The sequence below is a fragment of the Eretmochelys imbricata genome, chromosome 8 (genome assembly GCF_965152235.1).
Source record: "Eretmochelys imbricata isolate rEreImb1 chromosome 8, rEreImb1.hap1, whole genome shotgun sequence".
In the NCBI taxonomy this organism is placed as follows: Eukaryota; Metazoa; Chordata; order Testudines; family Cheloniidae; genus Eretmochelys; species Eretmochelys imbricata.
In genome coordinates this window covers 41,554,216-41,580,080 of record NC_135579.1, presented here as the reverse complement: position 1 = coordinate 41,580,080, position 25,865 = coordinate 41,554,216, and the positions used below count along the sequence as shown (strand labels likewise).

At 46.2% G+C, this 25,865-nt stretch overlaps 1 protein-coding gene across 1 annotated transcript in view; it reads right to left on the bottom strand.

Annotated features, from left to right (window-relative positions):
• ATF6 (activating transcription factor 6) overlaps positions 1 to 25,865 on the bottom strand; it is a 334,814-nt gene that overhangs the window by 168,508 nt on the left and 140,441 nt on the right. The window contains exon 12 of the mRNA XM_077823826.1: positions 25,278 to 25,380. Within this exon, the coding sequence (XP_077679952.1) occupies positions 25,278 to 25,380 (103 nt within the window). The remainder of the gene's footprint in view (positions 1 to 25,277; positions 25,381 to 25,865) is intronic.

The following is a 25,865-nucleotide window of genomic DNA, read 5'->3' as shown; positions in this document are numbered from 1 at the left end:
AAAAATAAACTCAGAAAAAAGTCTTGCTTCTTATGCTAATCAATACAAGCAGTCCCAGACCATCAAAAAGGCAGGGCAAATCAAAACAAAACGGGTAAAGGTAGCAAAAAAACCCAACTCTGGTCGCAGTTTGGGCGAATACCAAAAGGAACACCCCAAAACCACACCCTACCACTGGGGGCAACCCAAGGCCCCAACTATACCCCCCCAAAACCCCCAAACACCTTGTCGTCCCACCACACCATTCTCCAGCAACCCACCCCGCCCAAGTGACTAGTCAGCTGGGCGATGTTTTAAATGTAACAAGCTGGAGCGTGTAAAGGCCAACTGCCCCCAAAACCCCAATAAATTACAGTTCATTGCACCAGGGTCACACCAAAGGTCCTCAGGCCCAAATGCCTCCCAAATACCCTCAAAGCAAAAAAACCCTTGTAAGTGTGGGCAAAAAAAGGGTTATCGCGTAAAGGGACACTGAAGCACAAGTCTCAGCTATCCACCAATCCTTAGTAAACCCCAATTTAATCAACCCAAAGGTCCAAGTAACAATTCAACCCTTCAATTCAAACTCTTTTGACTTGCCTACAGCCAAGTTGCCTGTCCAGTACAATGGCTGGTCAGAAATGTTAACTTTTGCAGTCTATAATAATTATCCCATTCCCATGGTGCTGGGAAAAAACTTGGCCAACCATGTAAAGCTAGCCAAAAGGGTGGGAATGGTCACCTGCAGCCAGGCTAAGCAAGCCTTCACACCTAGCTCTGTCCCTAAGCCTTCTACAAGGGCCCACTCTGTGTTACCAAAAACCCAGACTAAGGTGGTAAAACCAAACCCCATGCCAATGTCTGCAACAGCAATAGTAAATCCAGTCGCAAAAACCCAGCCAAAGCCAGGTCCAAAACTGGAACTGGGAAAGCAACCAGTACCAAAACCACTGCCAGCACTGAATCCAGCGCTTGCAACCCCATCTGCAACCCCAGCGCCAAAGGGCACCAGCGAGCCCGCCCTGGCAGCAGCAAATAAACCTACGCAAGAGGCTCAGCTGAAGCCTAAACCCCAACATAGTGCACCAGAAAAAAGCGGTTCACAGTCAACAAAAACAGCCCCATCCACTACATCGCTTACAAAGGAACCAAGCCCAAGGCCACAATCCAATAACAAACAAATGTCTCCAGCATCAAAAAAACAGTTCCAGGCCAAGCAAAAAGCAAATGAAAGCTTCCAGGGAGCTTGGACGGTGACACAAAAAACCCATCACCGCTCAGCTCTTCTAATCAATCCCAGTTTGCTGTAAAAAAAAACCCTTTTATACAAAAAAACCTCTTTCTGGTGGGCACCAGAAAAACTGGCATCCGCAAAAACAGTTGGTAGTTCCAACTAAGTACCGGGTACAACTTTTAAGCTTAGCCCACAATCATCCTAGTAGTCATGCTGGGGTAAACAGGACCAAAAACCGTTTGGGGAAGTCCTTCCACTGGAAGAAAATGGGCAAAAATGTTTCTACTTATGTCTGGTCTTGTAAGGTGTGCTAAAAAGTAAAAAAAAACCCAGACCAGGTCAAAGCCCCTCTCCAGACACTCCCCATAAGTAAGGTTCCCTTTCAGCAAGTAGCTGTAAGTATTCTGGGTCCTTTCCCCAAAAAAACACCCAAAAGAAAGCAGTACATACTGACTTTCATGGATTTTGCCACCCAATGACCAAAAGCAGTAGCTCTAAGCAACACCAGGGCTAAAAGTGTGTGCCTGACCTTAAACATTTTTGCCAGGGTAGGTTCGCCCTCTGACATCCTTACGGATTCAGAAACTAATTTCCTGGCAGGAACCATAAAGAGCCTGTATAAAGCTCATGGGGTAAACCACTTGCTTGCTACCCCTTACCACCGTCAAACAAATGGTCTGGTGAAAAAGTTTAATAAAACTTTGGGGACCATAATATGTAAATTCGTAAATAAGCACTCCAACAATTGCAACCTAGTGTTACAGCAGTTCCTCTTTGCCTACAGGGCTGTACCACATCCCAGTTTAGGATTTTCACCATTTAAACTTCTGTATGGCCGCAAGGTTAAGGGGCCACTGCAGCTGGAAAGCAGCAATGGGAGGGGTTTACGCCTTCTCCAGGAACTAACATTCTGGACTTTGTAAACAACCTGCAAAACACCCTCCAAACCTCTTTAGCCCTTGCTAAAAAAAAACTAGAAAATGCTCAAAAAGAGCAAGGCCTGGTATAATAAACATGCCAGAGGGTGTTCCTTCAAAGTAAGGGACCAGGTCATGGTCTTAAAGGCGCTTCAGGCCCATAAAATAAAAGCATCATAAAAAGGGCCATTTACGGTCAAAGAGTGCCTGGGAGCTGTTAACTATCTCATAGCATTCCCCACCTCAAACCTAAAGCCTAAGTTGTACCATGGTAATTTTCTAAAGCCCTTTTATTCCAAAAAATTAAAGGTTTGTCAGTATATAGCCCATGAAGAAAATAACGCTGAGTGGCCTAAAGGTGTCTACTACAAAAAAAAAGTAATGGTGGCGTCAAAGAGGTGAATCTCTCAATAACCCTCAAACATATGCAGCGCCAGCAGATCAAGGAGCTGTGCACTAAATTCCCACCGATGCTCTCAGCCGCCCCAAAACTAACCAAACGGGCATACCACTCCATTAACACAGGTAATGCTCGCTCAATTAAAGCCCAACCCTACCGGGTGGCTCCTGAAGCCAAAACTGCTATAAAACAAAAAATCCAAAACATGCTACAAACGGATGTAATCCCCCTCTAACAGTGTGTGGGCATCTCCAGTGGTTCTAGTTCCCAAACCAAATAAAAAAAATACGCTTTTGCGTGAACTACCATAAGCTAAATGCTGTAACTTGCCCAAACAACTATCCAATGCCTCGCACAAATAAGCTATTAAAAAAACTGAAACGTGTCCAGTTCATCTCTACCTTAAACTTAACCAAGGGGTACTGGCAAGTACCGCTAAATAAATCCGCCAAAAAAAAAATCCGCCAAAAAACCTATGTAGGGCTGTATAAATTTTATGTGCTCCCTTTTGGGCTGCAAAATGCACCTGCCACCTTCCAAAAACTTGTAAATAGTCTCCTAGCAAAATTTAAAAAATCTGCAGTTGCCTATCTTGACAATGTGGCCATATTTTCTAACTCATGGGCAAAACACCTAAAGCATCTCCGAAAGCTCTTCAAGCGCATACAAAAGTCAAAAGTAACTGTTAAGGCTAAAAAGTGTCAAATAGGCCTACACAAAGTAACTTACCTTAAACACCAGGTGGGTCAAAAAACTATCAATCCCCTAGACGCCAAAGTAAATGCTATCCAAAGGTGACCTATCCCAAAGTCAAAAAAACAGGTCCAGTCGTTCTTAGGCTTGGCCAAATATTACAGGCGATTTGTACCGCACTACAGCCAAATTGCCTCCCCACTGACCAACCTAACCAAAAAAACCCAGCCAAATACAGTTCAGTGAACTGATGAGTGTCAAAAGGCCTTTAACCAGCTTAAAGCGACACTCATGTCTAACCCTGTGCTCAGGGCCCCAAACTTTAACAAACCTTTCCTAGTAACCACAAATGCATCCAAGTGTGGTGTGAAAGCAGTTTTAATGCAAAAAGGTCCAAATCAAAAATTGCATCCTGTTGTGTAGCAAAAAACTAAGCAAAAAACTCTCTAAGAGGGAAAGCCACTTGTCAATCCCCAAAAAGAAATGTTTCGCCATTGTGTACGCTCTAAAAAAGCTATACCCATACGTTTGGGGAGGGCGTTTCCACCTGCAAACCAACCATGCTGCACTGAAGTGGCTTCATACCATCAAGAAAAACAACAACAAACTTCTTCGGTGGAGTTTAACTCTCCAAGATTTTAATTTTAAAATACAAAGCATTCCAGGAACTTCTAACAAAGTGGCTGATGCACTCTCCTGTGAAAGTTTCCCAAAATCAACTGGTTAAAATCGTCCTTAAAATGTGAAATATATTGTTAGTTTTTATATAATCAGTAGTATATCTAGAGGTGCATGTGTCTTATTAACTCTGTTTTCTCCTAGAGCTCCAGGAAGAAATCACAGTCAGCGTGGTACAGGCTGTCCAGCATCATCTGTGATTTGGGGGGGCGTGTCATAACCATACAGCTAAGGGTAGCCTAAAATTCCTCCTTACCTGTAAGGGGTTAAGAAGCTCAAATAACCCAGTTGGCACCTGACCAGAAAAAAAATGGGAAAAAAAAAAACTTTCAAATGTGGGGGGGCCTTTGTTTGTGCTCTTTGTTTTTGTGTTCTCTTGGAAAGCAGAGAAGCATCAGCTCAGAAAACTCCTTCTTCTAAAATCATTCTAAAATAAGTCTCAATATTGCAAAAAGAGTAAGTAAATAAGGCAAGGCACGTTAAATTATCTTTCTGTTTTTAGCTTGTGAATTTTCCCTGTGCTAAGAGTGAGGTTTATCCCTGTTTTTTGTAACTTTAAAGTTTTACCTAGAGGGGAATCCTCTGTGTTTTAAATCTAATTACCCTGTAAAGTTACCTTCCATCCTAATTTTACAAAGGTGCTTCTTTTACTTTTTTTTCTTTATTATGAAGTTCTGTTTTTTAAGAATCTGGTTTACCTATTGGTTGGTATATTATTCTCAAGCCTCCCCAGGAAAGGGGGTCAAGGGGCTTGGGGCGATATTTTAGGGAACAGGAACTCCAAGTGGTCCTTTTCCTAAATCTTTGTCTAACTCACTTGGTGGTGGCAGCAGTACCCATCCAAGGACAAGGAAGGATTTGTGCCTTGGGGAAGTTTTTAACCTAAGCTGGTAGAAATAAGCTTAGGGGGTCTTTCATGCAGGTCCCCACATCTGTACCCTAAATTTCAGAGTGGGGAAGAAACCCTAACAAGTGGACAGAGGTGAGAGGAAGAGCTCAGCGACCCTAACACCCTCTGTTTCTTCTTCTGGCTGGTAAGAGGAGTTCTGGCGCTTCCTCGCCTCTTGTAGCCACCACTGCTCCTTCCAGATGAGGTCCCACAACCTTCTTTACATTTTGAGAAACCCAGAACTCCCCCAAGCCTTGCCACTACTGGCTGTCTGGCTACAAGCTAGTGGTTTGTCCTCCTCCCACTGTTTAGTAGGGATGAGGGCACGTGAGGGGAGACCTGGGACTTTTGCTCTCCACGAAGAAACGTCACTCATGATACAGCACAGACCTTGGCAGCTGTGATTTTAATAAGGCTAAATGTAAATGTATACATCTAGGAACACACAATGTAAACCACACTTACAAGATGGGGGACTCTATCCAGGGAAGAAGTAACTCTGAAATAGACTGGGAGGGTGGGGGTGGATATTCAGCTGAACATGAGTTCCCAGAGTCACTCTGTGGCTAAAAGGGCTAATGTATAAATGAGGGAATCGCAGTAGGAGTAGAGAGGTTATTTTACCTCTATACTTGGGACTGGTGCAACTGCTGCTGGAATAATGTGTGAAGGAACATGTGGAATAATTCTGGTGCCCACAATTCAAGAAGGTTGTTCATAAGTTGGAGAGGGTTTAGAGAAAAGCCTCAAGAATGACTAAAAGGTTAGAAAAAGACAGTTACCTTTTCCGTAACTGGTGTTCTTCGAGATGTGTTGCTCATGTCCATTCCACAATAGGTGTGCATGCTCGCCACGTACATCGGTGCTGGAACTTTTTCCCTTAGCAGTACCCGTAGAGGAGCGCCCCAGCGACCCCTGGAGAGGCATCGCCATGGCACAGTATAAGGGACGCTGCACGCTCCTCCCACCCTCAGTTCCTTCTTGCTAGACAACTCCAACAGACAGGAAGCAGGGCAGGATGTGGAATAGACGTGAGCAACACATTTCAAAGAACACCAGTTACAGAAAAGGTAACTGTCTTTTCTTCTGTGAGTGACTGCTCATGTGCATTCCACAACAGGTGATTCCAAGCTATATCTGTTGGAGGTGGGTAGAAGTTCACAGGCACGGGACGGAGCACTGCCCTGCCAAACCCAGAGTCCTCCCTAGTCTGGGAGACGATCGCATAATGCGAGGTGAACTTGTGGACTGATGACCTTGTGGCAGCCCTACAAATTTCCTGAATAGGGACGTGAGCCAGAAAGGCAGCCGAAGAGGCTTGCGCCCTAGTCAAGTGCACCCTCACAATCAGCGGTGGGGGAACTCCTGCCAAGTCCTAACAAGTACAGATACATGAAGTGATCCAATTGGAGAGCTGCTGAGTGGAGATTGGCTGACCCTTTCATGCACTTGGCCGTGGCGATGAACAGCTGCAAAGACTTCCTGAACTGGTTTGTATGCTCTAGGTAAAAAGCCAGAGCCCGTCCCACATCCAGCATTTGGACAGACTAAGGACCGAGCATGATTCTATGTGAAGGTGGTGCTCCCCACTGGATGCGTGGGGTTTGGAAGTCAGGGCCTAGAGCTCGGAGACCCGCCTAGTAGACATGATCGCCACAAGAAAGGCTACTTTCCATGACAGGTGGGACCAGGAGCATGTAGCAAATGGCTCAAATGGAGGTCCTGTTAGACTGGCCAGCACCAAGTTCAGGTCTCACTGAAGGAGCGGGGGTCTAACATAGGGAAAGAGGTGATCCAAGCCCTTAAGGAATCTACTGGTCATGGCATGAGAGAATATCATGTGGCCCTGTACTGGCGAGTGAAAAACCAATATGGCTACCAGATGCACCTTGACAGATGAGCGTTTTAGGCCCTGGGCCCTGAGATGAAGGAGGTAATCCACTATGAGCTGGACGGGGGCAGCCCCTGGCGAGTCCACTGGGAAAACCAAGACCATTTTGCCAGGTAGGTCTGATGCATGGAGGGCCTCCTGCTCTCCAGGAGGACGCGCTGGACTCCTTCCGAGCAAGTCCTCTCCTCCTGGCCTAACCACTGAGCAACCACAGCGTGAGGTGGAGGGCTGCTAGGTTGGGGTGGAGGAGGCGACCTTGGTCCTGGGAGAGAAGGTCCAGGCGGGTTGGCAACGGCCACGGCAGGGCAACTGCCAAGCTCGTGAGAGTCCTGTACCAGTGCTGTCTGGACCATGCCGGGGCGATCAGAAAGACGTGAGCCCTGTCCATCTTGATCTTTTCCAAGACCTTGCCGACCAGTGGAATCGGGGGGAAGGCATACAAAAGCTGACCTGACCAGGACAGAAGGAAGGCTTCGGAGATCGCACCCATGCCCACCCTCCATCCTTCCCCCCCGAGCAGAAACGGGGATACCGGTGGATCTGTCTCGTCACACAGATGTCCACTTGGGGAGTGCCCCACGTTCGGAAAATCCTGTGCACCATCTCCAGGTGCAGTGACCATTCGTGCTGAGAGGAGAAGTCCCGGCTCAGCTGATCCACCCGAGAGTTTCAGATGTCTGGTAAGTGGTGGGCTGCCAAGTTGATATCATGGGCTATACAGAAGTCCCACAGCCTGAGGGCTTCCAGGCAGAGGGCTGAAGAGCGGGCACCACCCTGCTTGTTGATATAGAACATCGAGGCCATGTTGTCCGTGAGAACTCTGAACACTCTACCTGCTAGGCATGAATGAAAGGCCACACAGGCTAGACGGACCACCCTGAGCTCCTTGACATTTATGTGCAGGGCTAGTTCCTGCGCGGACCACAGACCTTGGGTCTGGAGGTTTCCCACATGGGCTCCCCACCCCAAGTCCAACGCATTGGACACCAACTCCACAGTTGGGGGCTGGCCCGTGAACGGGACCCCTTGGAGCATGTTTCCCGGGGTGGATCACCAGCGGAGGGAGGCTAGCACAGGTTTGGGCACAGTGAGGATGTTTTCTGTCCTGTCTCTGGACTGGGAGAATGCCGAGGCCAGCCATAGCTGAAGGGGCTGCATCCTGAGTCTGGTGTGATGAACCACGTATGTGCATGCCGACATATGACCAAGGAGCTGGAGATACACTCTGGCGGTCGTCATGGCAAACCTCGTGACCATCCTGATGAGGTCCCTCAGGGTTTCTAATCTGTCTGGTGGGAGGGAGGCTCTGGCCGATGTCGCATCCAGAATCGTGCCAATGAACTCTATCCATTGCACCGGTACCAATGTGGATTTGGTGCTGTTTACCAGAAGCCCCAGTGTGGTACACGTGGACAGGAGGAGTGTTACGTGATCCTGTACTTATTATCTGGAACTGCCTTTGACCAGCCAGTCGTCAAGGTAGGGAAAAATCTGGACCCCCGACACCTGAGGTAGGCTGCTACCACAGATACACTTTGTGAAGACTGGGAGACATTGATAGGCCAAACAGAAGGACAGTGAACTAGTAGTGTTCCTGCCCTACTGTGAAATGGAGAAAACGCCTGTGGCCCTCGAATATGTGAATGCGGAAGTACGCATCCTGTGGATTGAGGGCAGCATATCAGTCTCCGTGATCCAGGGAGGGGATGATGGAGGCCAGAGAGACCATGCAAAACTTGAGCTTTACCATGTACTGGTTCAGGCCTCGCAGGTCCAGGATGAGCCTGAGCCCCCCTTTCACCTTCGGGATAAGGAAATAGTGGGAGTAGTACCACTTGTATCTGAACTCTGCCGGCACCACCTCCACCGCTCCTAAGTGAAGAAGCTGCCTCACCTCTTGCTTGAGTAAGCTCTCATGAGAGGGGTCCCTGAAGAGGGACGGGGAGGGAGGGTGGGTGGGTGGGGTAGGAAGAAACCGGAGGGTATAGACCTGGGAGATGGTGTTGAGGACCCATCGGTCTGAGGTCAGTCACGACCACTCTGGGAGGAAAGTACATAGGCGGTTGGAGAAGAGATCGAGTGGATCCCCGGTACAAACTGCTAAGTCGTTCCCGGGCATCCCATCAAAACTGGCGCTTACCCACCTACTTGCCCTTGGAGGGCCCAGGCTGGGGCACAGGTCGAGATTGCGGTTGTGGGTGCTTTTTATAGTCCCTTGATTTTTTTGTAGGGGGGCTCATATCTGGAGTGGGTGGCCTGACTGGGGGCCTACTGCGGTTTGAATTTGGTCCTGGCCGGGGCTGGGACACAGAGCCCAAGAGTCTTTAGTGTCACGCGGGAGTCCTTAAGACTGTGCAACTTCATGTCTGTTTGTTCCACAAACAGGGCCTTGCCGTCAAAAGGGAGGTCCTGCAAGGAGTTCTGTGTCTTGCTGGACAACCCCGACAACAGGAGCCATGACACTCTCCTCATGGACACCGCGGAGGCCATAGATCTTGCAGCCGTAACTGCAGCGTCCGAGGCTGCCTGAAGGGCCGCCCTGGCAGCATCTGTGCCTTCCCTGACCAGAGCCTTAAACTCCTTCTTAGCATGCTCCTGGAGGGAGTCCACAAACTTGGGCATTGAGCCCCACAAGTTGAAGTCATATCTGTCCAGCAGGGCTTGGTGGTTTGCCACCCTCGGCTGGAAACTTCAGAACGAATAAATCTTTCTACCGAATAAATCTAGTCTCCTTGAGTCCTTATTCTTAGGGATAAGAGCGGGTTGACCCTGGCGCTCCTTATGGTTGACGACCTCGACCACTAGAGAGTTGGGAGAGGGGTGGGTATACAGGTACTCGTGCCCTTTGGTGGGCATGAAATACTTTCACTCTGCCCTCTTAGAGATGGGGGGCAAGGAAGCTGAGGTTTGCCACAGGGCATTTGAGATCTTTGCAACCCCTTCATGGAGTGGGAGAGCCACCCTGGCCGGCGCTGTAGCTGAGACGACATCGAAGAGGGAGTCCGAGGGCTCCTCCAACTCCTCAGGTTGTAAGTTGAGGCTTGATACCACCTTTTTCAAAAGTTCCTGGTGGGCTTTTGTGTCCTCCTGCGGGACAGGAGGAGGAGGGGCCGTGATTGCCTCATCAGGGGAGGATGAGGATGTGGGTGGCTCTGCGTCCCCACCAGTGCTGCAGGTCCCACCACTTGGTCCCCTTCTGAGCGTGGAACTGGGGAGGAGCGCTCCACTGACCCCTTTCTGAGGGGCTGAGAGATGGATGCCAACGACCTTTCCAAGGCTCCGGCCACCGAGCAAGTCACCACCGGGGGCTGCATCGGGGCCCACAGGGCCCACTGGAACCATGGCTGTGGCCAGGGAGCCCAGTGCCACTGCACCTGCTCTAGCACCGACGGAGCGGACTGTCCTGCCTGACTCGCCTGGCTCACCAACAGTCGACTTCGAAGGGAGACCAGGCTGGCATACGATCTACCGCTATCCCGGGATGGGGATGAGTGACGGTGTCACGAGTAGTGCCAAGCTGGAGACCGTGATCCCGGCATGGAGGAGCGGGAGTACTGTCTGTAGTGGCTGCTCCACAAACGGCTCCGTGAATGACTCCGACGGGTGGATCAGTGGCAGCCGGATGCCGGTGATCTACGCCTGGGCCTGCGAGAGCGGTTTCATGGCAGGGACCTCGAGCGGGACGAAAAGCAGGAGCAGCATCGATGTCCATATCACGAGGCACTACGATAGCTTCTCGGAGTCAGCGATCTCCGGTGCCATCTGTCCCAGTCCCGGCGGGGCATGCTCTGATCGTGGGGTCTACGTTCCCTCGAGGCAGAGCGATGCCTGGAACCCCTGCTGCTCAGCACCCAGCCAGGCAACCTGGTGGGGGTCGATAGGGACTGGTGCAGGCTGCACGCAGAACGGTCACTGTATGGAGAACGGCATCGGAAACCTTCTCTCGACCGTGAGCGGTACCATCCAGGCGGCAACTGTGGAGGTCGAGTGCTGGCTTACCTCTGGACCGGGGAGTCACTGGCGTCAGTGCAACCAGTACTGTTAGAGACATAACGTCTCGAGCCCCCTGCAGGGCCTCCAGTGTGGAGGACACCCGAATGTGGCCACTGGTGCCCGGGGAGGTCAGCTCGGAGGTGGCCGGTCTACTCCGCTCGACTTGAGTAGGTCGCGAGGTCGATGGGGATCGAGAGCTGCCCAACGCAGGTCTAGTCTCTCTGGCAGCCTTGCCCTCTTCTTCGCCTTTTTAGAGTGTCGACTAGTGAAAGGCACCGTTGGGTCGCTGTGCACCGATGCTGCGGTGCTCGGTGCCAACTTGGACCGATGCAGCGGTGTCGGGGTCAGGGCCAACTCCATCAAAATGGCTCGGAGCTGTATGTCCTGCTTCTTCTAGGTCCAAGGCTTAAAGGATCTGCAAATTTTGCAGCGGTCGCTGAGAAGAAGGGAAGAAGTAGTATCCTGGGAACTACAGGCCAGTCAGCCTCACCTCAGTCCCTGGAAAAGTCATGGAGAAGGTCCTCAAGGAATCAATTCTGAAGCACTTAGAGGAGAGAAAAGTGATCAGGAACAGTCAGCATGGATTCACCAAGGGCAAGTCATGCCTGGCTAATCTAATTGCCTTCTATGACGAGATAACTGGCTCTGTGGATGAGGGGAAAGTGGTGGATGTGTTGTTCCTTGACTTTAGCAAAGCTTTTGACACGGTCTCCCACAGTATTCTTGCTAGCAAGTTAAAGAAGTATGGGCTGGATGAATGGACTATAAGGTGGATAGAAAGTTGGCTAGATTGTTGGGCTCAGTGGGTAGTGATCAATGGCTCCATGTCTAGTTGGCAGCCGGTACCAAGTGGAGTGCCCCAAGGGTCGGTCCTGGGGCCGGTTCTGTTCAATATCTTCATTAACGATCTGGAGGATGGTGTGGATTGCACCCTCAGCAAGTTTGCAGATGACACTAAACTGGGAGGAGAGGTAAATACGCTGGAGGGTAGGGATAGGATACAGAGGGACCTAGACAAATTAGAGGATTGGGCCAAAAGAAATCTGATGAGGTTCAACAAGGACAAGTGCAGAGTCCTGCACTTAGGATGGAAGAATCCAATGCACTGCTACAGACTAGGGACCGAATGGCTAGGCAGCAGTTCTGCAGAAAAGGACCTAGGGGTTACAGTGGACGAGAAGCTGGATCTGAGTCAACAGTGTGCCCTTGTTGCCAAGAAGGCCAATGGCATTTTGGGATGTATAAGTAGGGGCATTGCCAGTAGATCGAGGGACGTGATCATTCCCCTCTATTCAACATTGGTGAGGCCTCATCTGGAGTACTGTGTCCAGTTTTGGGCCCCACACTACAAAAGTACGTGGAAAAATTGGAAAACATCCAGCGGCGGGCAACAAAAATGATTAGGGGACTGGAACACATGACTTATGAGGAGAGGCTGAGGGAACTGGGATTGTTTAGTCTGTGGAAGAGAAGAATGGGGGGGGTGGATTTGATAGCTGCTTTCAACTACCTGAAAGGGGGTTCCAAAGAGGATGGATCTAGACTGTTCTCAGTGGTAGCTGATGACAGAACAAGGAGTAATGGTCTCAAGTTGCAGTGGGGGAGGTTTAGGTTGGATATTAGAAAAAACTTTTTCACTAGGAGGGTGGTGAAAGACTGGAATGCGTTACCTAGGGAGGTGGTGGAATCTCCTTCCTTATATATTTTTAAGGTCAGGCTTGACAAAGTCCTGTCTGGGATGATTTAGTTGGGGATTGGTCCTGCTTTGAGCAGGGGGTTGTACTAGATGACCTCCTGAGGTCCCTTCCAACCCTGATATTCTATGATTCTATGGGTTTCCCCCAGACAGCATAAACAGTCTGTGTGCAGATCACTCATGGGCATAGGTCTTTTACAAGTTTTGCATGACTTAAAGCCTGGGGCACGGAGCATGCCCCAACCCAGGCGCTGAACTATTCTAACTTCTTTCTTCTTCTTCTTCTTCTTCTTTTTTGTTTTGGTAACTACAGGTACTAACTAACTATGAACAAAGAAGTCCAAAGAGGGAAAGCTACAGCAGAGCTGGAGCAGAGCAGTTCCAAGGCACCTTCACTGGCAGCAAGAAGGAACTGAGGGTGCAGGGATCCTTATACCGTGCTATGGCGGCACTCCCCTATGGGTACTGCTAAGGGAAAAACATCCGGCACTGGTGCATGTCGTGAGCACGCACACCTATTGTGGAATGCACATAAGCAATCACTCAAAGAAGAAACCTGCCCCTTATAGTGATAGATTCAAGCAACTCAAACTATTTAGCTTAAGAAAGAGAAGGTTAAGGAGTGTCTGGATCACAGTCTTTAAGTACCTGTATGGAGAACAAATATTTAATGATGGGATCTTCAATCTAGCAGAGGAAAGTATAATACATTTGGAAGTTGAAGCTAGACAAATTCAGACTGGGAATAAGGCATACATTTTTAACAGTGAGAGTAATTAATCATTGGAATAACTAATCAGGGGTTGTGGTGGATTCTCTATCACTAACAATTTTTAAATTAAGACTGGATGATTTTCTAAAAGATCTGCTCTAGGAATTATTGTGGGGCAGTTCTCTGGCCTGTGTCATACAGGAGGTCAGACTACATGATCACAATGGTCCCTTCTGGCCTTGGAATCTATAAATAGTAATTGAATTTCAGCTCACCTGCTTTAGTTACAGCAAAGGGTTCAGAATTAAACTGAACAGACTCTAAAGAAAAGTCATGTTTCCAAGAGACCCAAGATGAAAATCAACCCTGCTTCAGTTCATATGCTTTCCCTGAGGGCTTCTGCCTCTTGGAAAATCTTCACATCCCCAAATTCACTACAGACATTCTACCCAGTATCACACGTGATGGGCACAGCTGGACAATATGGGGCACAATCTCTTGGAATCACAGAAGTCAGTAATAGAAAAATCCTATTAGATCACATCCACTCCATCTACCTTCCAATGTCAGATTGTTCCCTTCACGACATTTCTAGTGCTTGCCAAAGGTTCTGAGCCATGGGGTTGTACCACTTCCCAGGGGAAAACAACAAGAGGAAACTGAGATTTAATACTTAATAAATATTTCCCACAGTGTATGTCCCATTGCCCAGGATGCTTCAGTTCAGTCCTTTTAAATGCTGCATTAAGATCTCTTTATTAAATGAGATGTTTGGAAAGTTCACAGAAACTCAGCCTACTGACAATGAAGATGATGTTAAAAATCTGAACCATAAACACAGACCTCATTAATTCTGAGCCTGCATTATTGCCAACAACTTATCCATTTGGCAGTGTTTTAAAACATGAACAGCAATCCCTGTACAAAAATGTTAAGTTGTGACTCATAACACTAAACCTAAAAGGTTTGCTGTAGTATATGTTTAGCTGCGCAAACCAATTGTATGCATTTGCATAGTCTACAGAACTAGCTATCCAATAGAGTTTATAAAAATGGAAATTTTCAATTTCTCTTGTACTTTCATAAGTACAAGAGGGGAAAATTCCAATCAGTAGATTTCAACTAGGGCTGCCAAGTGATTAAAAAAATCAATTGCGATTAATCGCGTGATTAAAAAAATTAATCACGATTAATAGCACAGTTAAACAAAAATAGGACACCATTTATTTAAATATTTTTGGATGTTTTCTACATTTTCAAATATATTTATTTCAATTACAACACAGAATACAAAGTGTACAGTGCTCACTTTCTAATTTTTTTAATTACAAATGTTTGCACTGTAAAAAGACAAAATAAATAGTATTTTTCAACTCACCTAATAAAAGTGCTGTAGTGCAATCTCTTTATAATGAAAGTTGTACTTACAAATTATGTGTGGAGCATGCTTTCAGAAGTCTTAAAAGAGCAACACTCCGGTGCAGAAACTACAGAACCCAAACCACAAAAAAAGAAAATCAGCCGTCTGCTGGAGGCATCTGACTCAGATGATGAAAATGAACATGCATTGATCCGAACTGCTTTGGATTGTTATCAAGCAGAACCCGTCATCAGCATGGACGCATGTCCTCTGGAATGGTGGTTGAAGCATGAAGGCACCTATGAATCTTTAGCGCATCTGGCACTAAATATCTTGTGACGCCGGCCTCAACAGTGCCATTAGAACGCCTGTTTTCACTTTCTGGTGACATTGTAAATAAGAAGAGGGCAGCATTATCTCCTGTAAATGTAACAATCTTGTTTGTCTTAGCGATTGGCTGAACAAAAAGTAGGACTGAGTGGACTTGTAGGCTCTGAAGTTTTACATTGTTTTGTTTTTGAATGCAGTTATGTAATGTGGCAGAGCTCCGACCTTCTCCCCGTGGGTCCCATGCTTCCAGGCAGTTTATGCTAGCCTCAGGGGCTCACTGCAACCCTCCATGTAGCCCTTCTCTCTCTAGGGCCAGGGTTACAATCTACTGAGCCCTTTTCATCATAAGCCAGCAAGGAGGTTGGTGACAGAACTCCCACAGTCTCTGTTGTCCCTATGGGCTTATTCCAGAACAGTTTAGCCTCCCGTCCTGACAGGGGTCTGTATTCCCTTCCCAGGAGCTGTTTCTATAGTGGCGGGTTGGGGGGAACCCAAGGCCCGCTCTCTACTCCAGGTTCCGGCCCAGGGACCCTAATGGCAGCAGCTGTTGGCAGCCGAACTTTCACTGCCAGAGTTGCTACATTTCCCTGGGCCACTTCCCCACAGCTCTCCTGCTTCTCTCTTCTTCACCCTTACCTTAGGGCTCCCCTTCCAGTGGCTTGAGGGTCTCTTCATTACCCAGCCCTTCAGCCACACTTCCTCTCCTCTGGTTCCCCGGCTCTCTTCGGCCTGACCGGAGTGAGCCCTTTTATAGAATCAGAGGGGCCTTAATTAGAGTCAGGTGTTCACATTAGCTTAACGGCCTCACCTGACTCTTTGCAGGTTAACTGGAGTCAGGTGTTCTCATTAGCCTAATGGCTTCAACTGATTCTTTGCATGCTAATTGGAGTCATGTGTCCACCCTAGCCTGGAGCAGCCCCTGCTCTGGTCAGTCAGGGAACAGAAAACTGCTTATCCAGTGGCCTTCTACTGCCTTCTACTACTCTGCTGTATCCAACTGGCCTGGGTCTATCACAGTAACAAAAAAAATCTATATTTGTCCTCTGGAATGGTGGCTGAAGCATGAAGGGGCATGCGAATGTCTAGCATATCTGGCACATAAATACCTTGCAACACTGGCTACAAAAATGCCATGCAAACGCCTGTTCTCACTTTCAGGTGATGTAAATAACAAGGAGGCAGCAGTACTTCCCGTCAATGTAAACAAACTTGTTTGTCTTAGCAACTGGCAGAATAAGAAGTAGGACTAAGTGGACTTGTAGGCTCTAAAGTTTTACACTGTTTTGTTTTTGAGTGCAGTTATGGGGGGGAGGGATAGCTCAGTGGTTTGAGCATTGGCCTGCTAAACCCAGGGTTGTTAGCTCAAAAAAATCTGCACTTGTAAGTTACACTTTCACGATAAAGAGATTGCACTTCAGTACTTGTCTGAGGTGAACTGAAAAATACTATTTCTTTTATCATTTTTGTAGTGCATTTATTTGTAATAAAAATAATAATATAAAATGAGCACTGTGCACATTGTGTTCTGTGTTGTAATTGAAATCAATTTTGAAAATGTAGGAAAACATCCAAAAATATTTAATAAATTTCAATTGGTATTCTATTGTTATAAGTGAGATTAATTCTTTTAAAAAAACAAGGAGTCCTCGTGGCACTTTAGAGACTAACAAATGTATCTGGGCATAAGCTTTTATGGGCTAAAACCCACTTCATCAGATGCATGGAGTGGAACATACAGCAGGGAGGTATAAATACACAGCATATGAAAAGATAGGAGTTGCCTTACCAAGTGGGGGGTCAGTGCTAACGAGCCAATTCGATTTAAATTGGAAGCAGGCAATTCTTAACAGTTGACAAGAAGGAGTGGAAATCACTTTTGTAGTGTTAATAAGGCCAATGTAAATGACGTGGCCCATTTCAAACAGTCGACAAGAAGGTGTGAGTATTTAGCAAGGTGAAATTAGTTTTTGTAAAAACAATGAGGAGTACTTGTGGCACCTTAGAGACTAACAAATTGATTTAGTTTCTGTAGTGACCATCCACTCCCAGTCTCTATTCAGGCCTAATTTGATGGTGACCAGTTTGCAAATTAATGCCAGTTCTGCAGTTTCTCGTTGGAGTCTGTTTTTGAAGTTTTTTTTGTTGAAGAACTGCCACTTTTAAATCTGTTATTGAGTGACCAGGTTTTTCTCCTACTGGTGTTATCCTACTGGTTTTTGAATGTTATAATTCCTGATGTCAGATTTGTGTCCATTTATTCTTTTGCGTAGAGACTGTCTGGTTTGGCCAATGTACATGGCAGAGAGGCATTTCTAGCACATGATGGCATATATCACATTGGTAGATGTGCAGGTGAACGAGCTCCTGATGGTGTGGCTGATGTGGTTAGGTACTATGACGGTGACCCTTGAATAGATATGTGGACACAGTTGGCACCAGGGTTTGTTGTAGGGTTTGGATCCTGGGTTAGTGTTTTCGTTGCATAGTGTGCAGTTGCTGGTGAGTATTTGTTTCAGATTGGGGGGCTGTCTGTAAGTGAGGACTGGCCTGTCTTCCAAGGTTTGTGAAAGTGAGGGATCGTCCTTCAGGATAGGTTATAGATCCTCGATGATGCGCAGGAGAGGTTTTAGTTGGGGGCTGTAGGTGACGGCTAGTGGTGTTCTGTTACTTTCTTTGTTGGGCCTGTCTTGTAGCAGATGACTTCTGGGTACCCTTATGGCTCTGCCAATTTATTTCTTCACTTCACCAGGTGGGTATTGTAGTTTTAAGAATGGTTGATAGAGATCCTGTAAGTGTTTCTCTCTGTCTGAGGGATTGGAGCAAATGCGGTTGTATTGTAGAGCTTGGCTGTACACAATGGATCGTGAGATGTGGTCTGGATGAAAGCTGGAGGCATGTAGGTAAGTACAGCGGCCAGTAGCTTTCCGCTTTAGGGTGGTGTTTATGTGACCATTGTTTATTAGCACTGTAACGTCTAGGAAGTGGATCTCTTGTGTGGACTTGTCCAGGCTGAGATTGATGATGGGGTGGAAATTGTTGAAATCTTGGTGGAATTCCTCATGGGCCTCCTTCCCAGGGCTCCAGATGATGAAGACGTCAACAATGTAGCACAAGTAGAGGAGGGGCATTAGGGGAAGAGAGCTGAGGAAGCATTGTCCTACCTCAGCCATAAAAATGCTGGCATACTGTGGGGCCATGCGGGTACCCATAGCAGTCCCGCTGACTTGAAGGTATAAATTGTCCCCAAATCTGAAATAGTTGTGGGTGAGGACAAAGTCACAAAGTTCAGCTGCCAGGTTTGCCGTGACATTATCGGGGATACTGTTCCTGATGGCTTGTAGTCCATCTTTGTGTGGAATGTTGGTGTAGAGAGCGTCTACATCCATAGTGGCTAGGATGGTGTTTTCTGGAAGATCATCAAAGGATTGTAGTTTCCTCAGGAAGCCAGTGGTGTCTCAAAGATAGCTGGGAGCGCTGGTAGCACTGAGGAGGGAGTCTACATAGCCACAATCCTGCTGTCAGGGTGCCAATGCCTGAGATGATGGGGCATCCAGGATTCCCAGGTTTATGGATCTTGGGAAGCAGATAGAATAGCCCCTACCGGGGGCATTCCTGTCCTTCTTCAGGGAGTTTCTTGAGCAGATGGTGTTGTTTCTTTTGGTAATCCTCAGTGGGATCAGAGGGTAATGGACTGTAGAATGTGGTGTCAGAGAGTTGTCTAGCAGCCTCTCGTTCATGTTCCGATCTGTTCATGATGACAACAGCACCTCCTTTATCAGCCTTTTTGCTTATGATGTCAGAGTTGTTTCTGAGGCTGTGGATGGTATGTTCTGCATGGCTAAGGTTATGGGGCAAGTGATGCTGCTTCTCCACAATTTCAGCCCGTGCACGTCAGCGGAAGCACTCTATATAGAAGTCCAGTCGGTTGTTTCGACCTTCAGGAGGAGTCCACCCAGAATCCTTCTTTTGGTTGTGTTCGTAGGGAGGTTTCTGTGGGTTAGCGTGCTGTTCAGTGGTGTGTTGGAAATATTCCTTGAATCAGAGACATCAAGAGTAGGATTCTAGGTCACCGCACAACTGTATCGTGTTCGTCGGGGTGGTGGGGCAGAAGGAGAGGCCCCGAGATAGGATAGACTCTTCTGCCAGGCTAAGGGTATAGCTGGATAGATTAACAATATTGTTGGGTGAGTTAAGGGAACCACTGTTGTGGCCCCTTGTGGCATGGAGGAGTTTAGATAGTTTAGTGTCCTTTTTCCTCTGTAGAGAAGCAAAATGTGCGTTGTAAATGGCTTGTCTAGTTTTTGTAAAGTCCAGCCATGAGGAAGTTTGCGTGGAAGGTTGTTTTTTATGAGTCTCCAGCTTTGAGAGCTCAATGTGTGCATCTTATTTGAACATAAGTGTACCTTGTGAACTACCTCCCATCCCATTCATGATCCCATAACATCCCTGTGGAAACTACACACATATTAAAAGTAAACCATTTAATGTGTTTTAACTTATTGAAATTTAACAGCTGGAAATTCTTATTGAACACGGAAACTTTTTTTAGAAATCTTGTTCTTAAAATTATATAAGATTTGCTATTTACTAAATCTCAATATTTGTAGTATTCAAAGTATTTCCTACTGCATGTAAAAACGTCACTAAAAAAAACATTCAGCATGCAAAATCAAACACTCAGTTAGGAAATGCCTGAATTAAGGTTGCCCATGCAGCTATAATTTGGACCCCTCATGCTGTGACGTTCCCCTCTGGTGTTGTCTGGACTGGTGATCTGCTAGGCCTCTCCAATCCTTGACTCTGGGAGCCAGCCTTACCCTGCTCTGCTGTGAGAACCCGCACTCCTGGGCTGTTCATGCACAGCCTCTGGCATGTAAGCTGCTCCCAGCTACTTGCAAGCAAATGACACTAACCAATAGCTCCAGTCCCATACACAACCCTAGGAACCTCCGTCTTGCAGTGTCCACTGGACGCTGCAAGCTTATATAAGTTCGTCAATTTAACAAAGAAATTGATATGTGCCAGGCTTGTTATCCCAAGGGGAGCCTCTGACACACTTCAAACCAAACGTACTGCTTTAGATAGAATAAACAGATTTATTAGCTATAAAGATAGATTTTAATTGATTATAAGTCAAAGCATAACAAGTCAGGTTTGGTCAAATTAAATAAAAGCAAAACGCACTCTAAGCTGATCTTAACACTTGCAATGTCCTTACAAACTTAGATGCTTCTCACCACAGGCTGGCTGGTTACTTTTCAGTCAGGCTCTCTCCTTTGATCAGCGTTTCAGTCACTTGATGGTGGTGGTGTCAGTAGATGTAGGTGGAAGAGAGAGAGCATGGCAAAATGTCTCTCCCTTTTATTATGTCCTTTCTTTCCTCCTGGCTTTGCCCCTCCTCCCCTTCAGAGTCAGGTGAGCATTACCTCATCGCAGTCCCAAACTGCCCAAAGGAAGGGGGTGACTCCCTTGAGGGTCTAACAGATTCTTTTGTTGCTGCCGAAGCCAGTGTCCATTGTTCCTGTGAGGCTGAGCTGGGTTTGTCCCATCCATGCCCTGACAAAGTGTGAACTGCCTCTCTGTTCTTGGAGAATTTTTGCATAGGCTTGCTTTACGCCATGAGGATACATTTTCAGTCTCATAACTATATACATGAAATTATAGCCTATAACCTTACTATAACCTTACTGTAACAAGAAAAGGAGGACTTGTGGCACCTTAGAGACTAAACACATTTATTTGAGCATAAGCTTTCGTGAGCTACAGCTCACTTCATTGGATGCAGTTACTATAACATCACTATAACAACCATGCTCAGTGCATTATGAGCCTTCCAAAGACACCCAACATGGCAAACTTTACACTGGATACCACATATTTTATAAAGATGAACGTGGGGGTGTAGGGTGTTCCCCTGAGATACAGAGTGTCACACATGCATCCTCAATGCCATCTCACTGTTTTCAACCCTCTGCCTCATTCTCTGTCCAACTTGTGCACTGAATGAGTCAGAGTATTGCAGCACAAAAAACAGTAAATGATCATATAATTAGGCTGTATCATAATGCATATGCATAAAGGGATGAATTAGCTTTTACAGGCTACATTAATTCTTTTAACTTTTGAGTACTTGGCTTTGCAAACATAGTTTTAAAATGTAATTTCGTAGGTATTTTGTTAAAACAAGGAAACTGAAAACCACAGAAATTCTATCAAATGGAAACATCACGACCTTCATGGATCATCAACAGGATTTGAACCTCCTAATCTCCAGAGCACAGCACAAACCTCTACTGCTTGAACTAAAGGAGTAACTAGTTACAGTAGCAGGCTGCTATTCTCTGCATGGACAAGCCACTAGCAAGAGAGAATTCAGTGACTTGCACAATTATTTGCTAAACAGCAGAGGACTGTTGGGATTCAGTCAGAATTCCTAGCTTCTATTTCAGACTGGAAATAAGGCTTTAGCCCTGAAGGTAATTAATCACTGGAACAATTTACCAAGGATTTACCATCACTGGCAATTTTTAAATTAAGATTGGATATTTTTCTAAGAGATCTGCTCTAGTTCCAACACAAATTATTTCAGGGAAGTTCTGTGGCCTGTGTTATGCAAGAGATCAGACTAGATAATCATTGTGGTCTCTTCTGGCCTGGGAATCCACGAATCTATGAAACTTCTGGCTCTGAAGAGGAGTGTGGTCTAGGGTTATAAATAGCACAGCCAAGCACATAGGTTTGGCACAGTGAGCCTTTGGATGAGACTTGGATCTGTGATATTAGAGACAGGAGTCCATTCCCAGCTCTCCCAGAAGTGACTCTGCACTATTTAAAAAGGGAAGAAGAAGGATCCTGGGAACTACAGGCCAGTCAGCCTCACCTCAGTCCCTAGAAAAATCATGGAGCAGGTCTTCAAGGAATCAATTCTGAAGCACTTAGAGGAGAGGAAAGTGATCAGGAACAGTCAGCATGGATTCACCAAGGGCAAGTCATGCCTGACTAATCTAATTGCCTTCTATGATGAAATAACTGGTTCTGTGGATGAAGGGAAAGCAGTGGATGTGTTGTTTCTTGACTTTAGCAAAGCTTTTGACACGGTCTCCCACAGTATTCTTGCTAGCAAGTTAAAGAAGTATGGGCTGGATGAATGGACTATAAGGTGGATAAAAAGCTGGCTAGATTGTCGAGCTCAACGGGTAGTGATCAATGGCTCCATGTCTAGTTGGCAGCCGGTACCAAGTGGAGTGCTCCAAGGGTCAGTCCTGCAGCCAGTTTTGTTCAATATCTTCATTAATGAGCTGGAGGATGGTGTGGATTGCACCCTCAGCAAGTTTGCAGATGACACTAAACTGGGAGGAGAGGTAAATACGTTGGAGGGTAGGGATAGGATACAGAGGGCCCTAGAGAAATTGGAGGATTGGGCCAAAAGAAATCTGATGAGGTTCAACAAGGACAAGTGCAGAGTCCTGCACTTAGGATGGAAGAATCCAATGCACCACTACAGATTAGGGACCGAATGGCTAGGCAGCAGTTCTGCAGAAAAGGACCTAGGGGTTACAGTGGACGAGAAGCTGGATCTGAGTCAACAGTGTGCCCTTGTTGCCAAGAAGGCCAATGGCATTTTGGGATGTATAAGTAGGGGCATTGCCAGCAGATCGAGGGACATGATCATTCCCCTCTATTCGACATTGGTGAGGCCTCATCTGGAGTACTGTGTCCAGTTTTGGGCCCCACACTACAAAAAGTACGTGGAAAAATTGGAAAATGTCCAGCGGCGGGCAACAAAAATGATTAGGGGACTGGAACACATGACTTATGAGGAGAGGCTGAGGGAACTGGGATTGTTTAGTCTGCGGAAGAGAAGAATGAGGGGGGATTTGATAGCTGCTTTCAACTACCTGAAAGGGGGTTCCAAAGAGGTTGGCTCTAGACTGTTCTCAGTGGTAGCAGATGACAGAACAAGGAGTAGTGGTCTCAAGTAGCAGTGGGGGAGATTTAGGTTGGATATTAGGAAAAACTTTTTCACTAGGAGGGTTGTGAAACACTGGAATGCGTTACTTAGAGAGGTAGTGGAATCTCCTTCCTTACAAGTTTTTAAGGTCAGGCTTGACAAAGCCCTGGCTGGGATGATTTAATTGGGGATCGGTCCTGCTTTGAGCAGGAGGTTGGAGTAGATGACCTTCTGAGGTCCCTTCCAACCCTGATATTCTATGATTCTATTTCTGTGCAAAATCTGTAAACTGGTGAGAATGATGTTCACCCTGCCTCCTACGGTAAAGTACATTGATAATAAGGACTGTTCAGTGCACAGAATTCACACTACCCATTAGTGGAAGGTTTCCCCCTGGCTCCTACACCAAGCGTGAACGAGGGGCACATTGCTGCTGCTGCACATTCATCCTCTCTGGAGCTCTAGCTCTGGGCCTGGGCCTACCATGTAGGAAGCTGAGTGGGCCCTGGCAGCACCCTTGGTGCAGATCAAGGTCAGCAGAGCTGGAAATATGTTTAGTGCAGATGGACTCTTGAGAGATTTTTGCAGCAGGCCTCTAAAAAGCTTTATTGGGCCTGGGCATATGACAATTTTCAGAAGCCTATAACTCTGCCAATGCTGGATGGATTTTCATGAAATCAGCCAAAAGCACCTCCCTGGCCCTTGGACCATTCTCCTCACCAAATTTCAAATTCCTGCTCCAAAGTATACAGATGCTAAAACTTTTCAGTTAAATGGCAGGAAATATTTTCTTAAAACAGGGGAAAAGGTTGTTTTGCATAATCTTGTTCTTTCAAATGGCTGAACCAATTTTGATATTTTTTTTTTTTAAATTCAGCCTGAAGCAGAGTTCAAGCATGGAAAAATTCAGCTTGAATACTTAAAATCTGGCAAAGTAAAAATCATCTGAAAACAGTGACTTATGCTGGAAAGAGTCAGGCAATCTTAACTATAGACATTGCTGCCAGCTCAGCCTATAACACCAAGCATAGAGAAATAAAAGGAATCATTGCAGATACAGAGATAACCACATGTATTAGGTTAAGTAAAAAAAAGATTTACAGTCTCAACACTCTCTTTTGGGTCTCTTTCTTGAAACTTTATTTATATTGATTTTACTATTCACAAAAGACAAGACTCAAGCAAGGCATAGAGTAGAGGAGGTATCTACAGCTTTCCTTCACAGCTCTTGTAACACCACTCAATCCTTATCTGCCAAATCCACTGCTATGCCAGTCCTAACATTCCTTGAACAGAGGCTTACAACCATGCCAAACTCTGTGGCAGTTCTGTGATGTGGACGAATATCTGCCACGAATTTAAGGTGAGACCATTTTTTGAGATGATCAAGCGGAGTGCCCCAGGGGTCAGTCCTGGGGCCGGTTTTGTTCAACATCTTCATTAATGATCTGGAGGATGGGATGGACTGCACCCTCAGCAAGTTCGCGGATGACAATAAGATGGGGGGAGAGGTAGATATGCTGGAGGATAGGGATAGGGTCCGGAGTGACCTAGACAAATTGGAGGATTGGGCCAAAAGAAATCTGATGAGGTTCAACAAGGACAAGTGCAGAGTCCTCCACTTAGGAAGAAAGAATCCCATGCACCGCTACAGGCTGGGGACTGACTGGCTAAGCAGCAGTTCTGCAGAAAAGGACCTGGGGATTACAGTGGACGAGAAGCTGGATATGAGTCAACAATGTGCCCTTGTTGCCAAGAAGACTAACGGCATATTGGGCTGCATCAGTAAGAGCATTGTCAGCAGATCGAGGAACGTGATTATTCCCCTCTATTCGGCACTCATGAGCCCACATCTGGAGTACTGTGTCCAGTTTTGGGCCCTCTACTACAGAAAGGATGTGGACAAATTGGAGAGAATCCAGCGGAGGGCAATGAAAATTATTAGGGGGTGGGGCACATGATTTATGAGGAGAGGCCAAGGGACCTGGGCTTATTTAGTCTGCAGAAGAGAGGAGTGAAGGGGGATTTGATAGCAGCCTTCAACTACCTCAGGGGGGGTTCCAAAGAAGATGGAGCTAGGCTGTTTTCAGTGGTGACAGATGACAGGACAAGAAGCAATGGTCTCAAGTAGTAGTGGGGGAGGTCTAGGTTGGATATTAGGAAAAACTATTTCACTAGGAGGGTAGTGAAGCACTGGGTTACTAAAGGAGATGGTGGAATCTCCATCCTTAGCGGTTTTTAAGGCCCAGTCTGACAAAGCCCTGGCTGGGATGATTTAGTTGAGGTTGGTCCCACTTTGAGCAGGGGGTTGGACTAGATGACCTCCTGAGGTCTCTTTCAACCTTAATCTTCTATGATTCTATGAACCAGGGACTCCAGAAATAACTAATGCGTTAACCCTTTGCTCTACCAAACTGCAGCTTTCTTTCATGTTTAATCTTCGATCAGTTTCACTACACACAAAAGCCTTGTGGAATGAGCCGTATCTCAGGAAAGCTGGTCATGTTGCCAGCAGTTAATTTGTGTTGCTAATGATTCAACAGTACAAACCTACCTGGACAACTCTTGTTTTCTGCTGTTGGTTATCTGACATCCTTCTAGATCTTGTCCTTTCCACTTCATGCCTATGAACCCACCCTCGAAGTTCATGATTTAATCTGTAAAATGTAACATTAAATTAGGCATGTCTTTAAAAAAGGAGTCAAAAAGTCTTGGGTTTTGAGCAGCATTTTAACAATCCACTTGAAAATTATTGTGATTTAACATTAGGGTTTTATTCATCTTAACATTTTATATTGTGTTCCTTTTAACACTGGGGCATGAATGTTAGTCACAAGTTCAAAGAGAATTCATAGCTAAATATCTGCCATGTGTTAATATTGGACTGGATTTTTCCACCTACAGTGGTTCCTATATATAATTAAACAACACAAATCCTGAAAGTAAATGGGGAATATTAAGAATTTAAATCATAAGGCTACCAACTCAAGAATAAAATTTGGTGAATTCCTCAAAAATTAAATTTAACAGAGTAAAGGGGAAAAAAAGAAGAAAAGAAAAAACATGCAGTGATGAACTCATGTCTTTAGAAACCACACAATTCCAGTTCTTCCATCAAGGCAAAGAAAGTATTCACTACTTC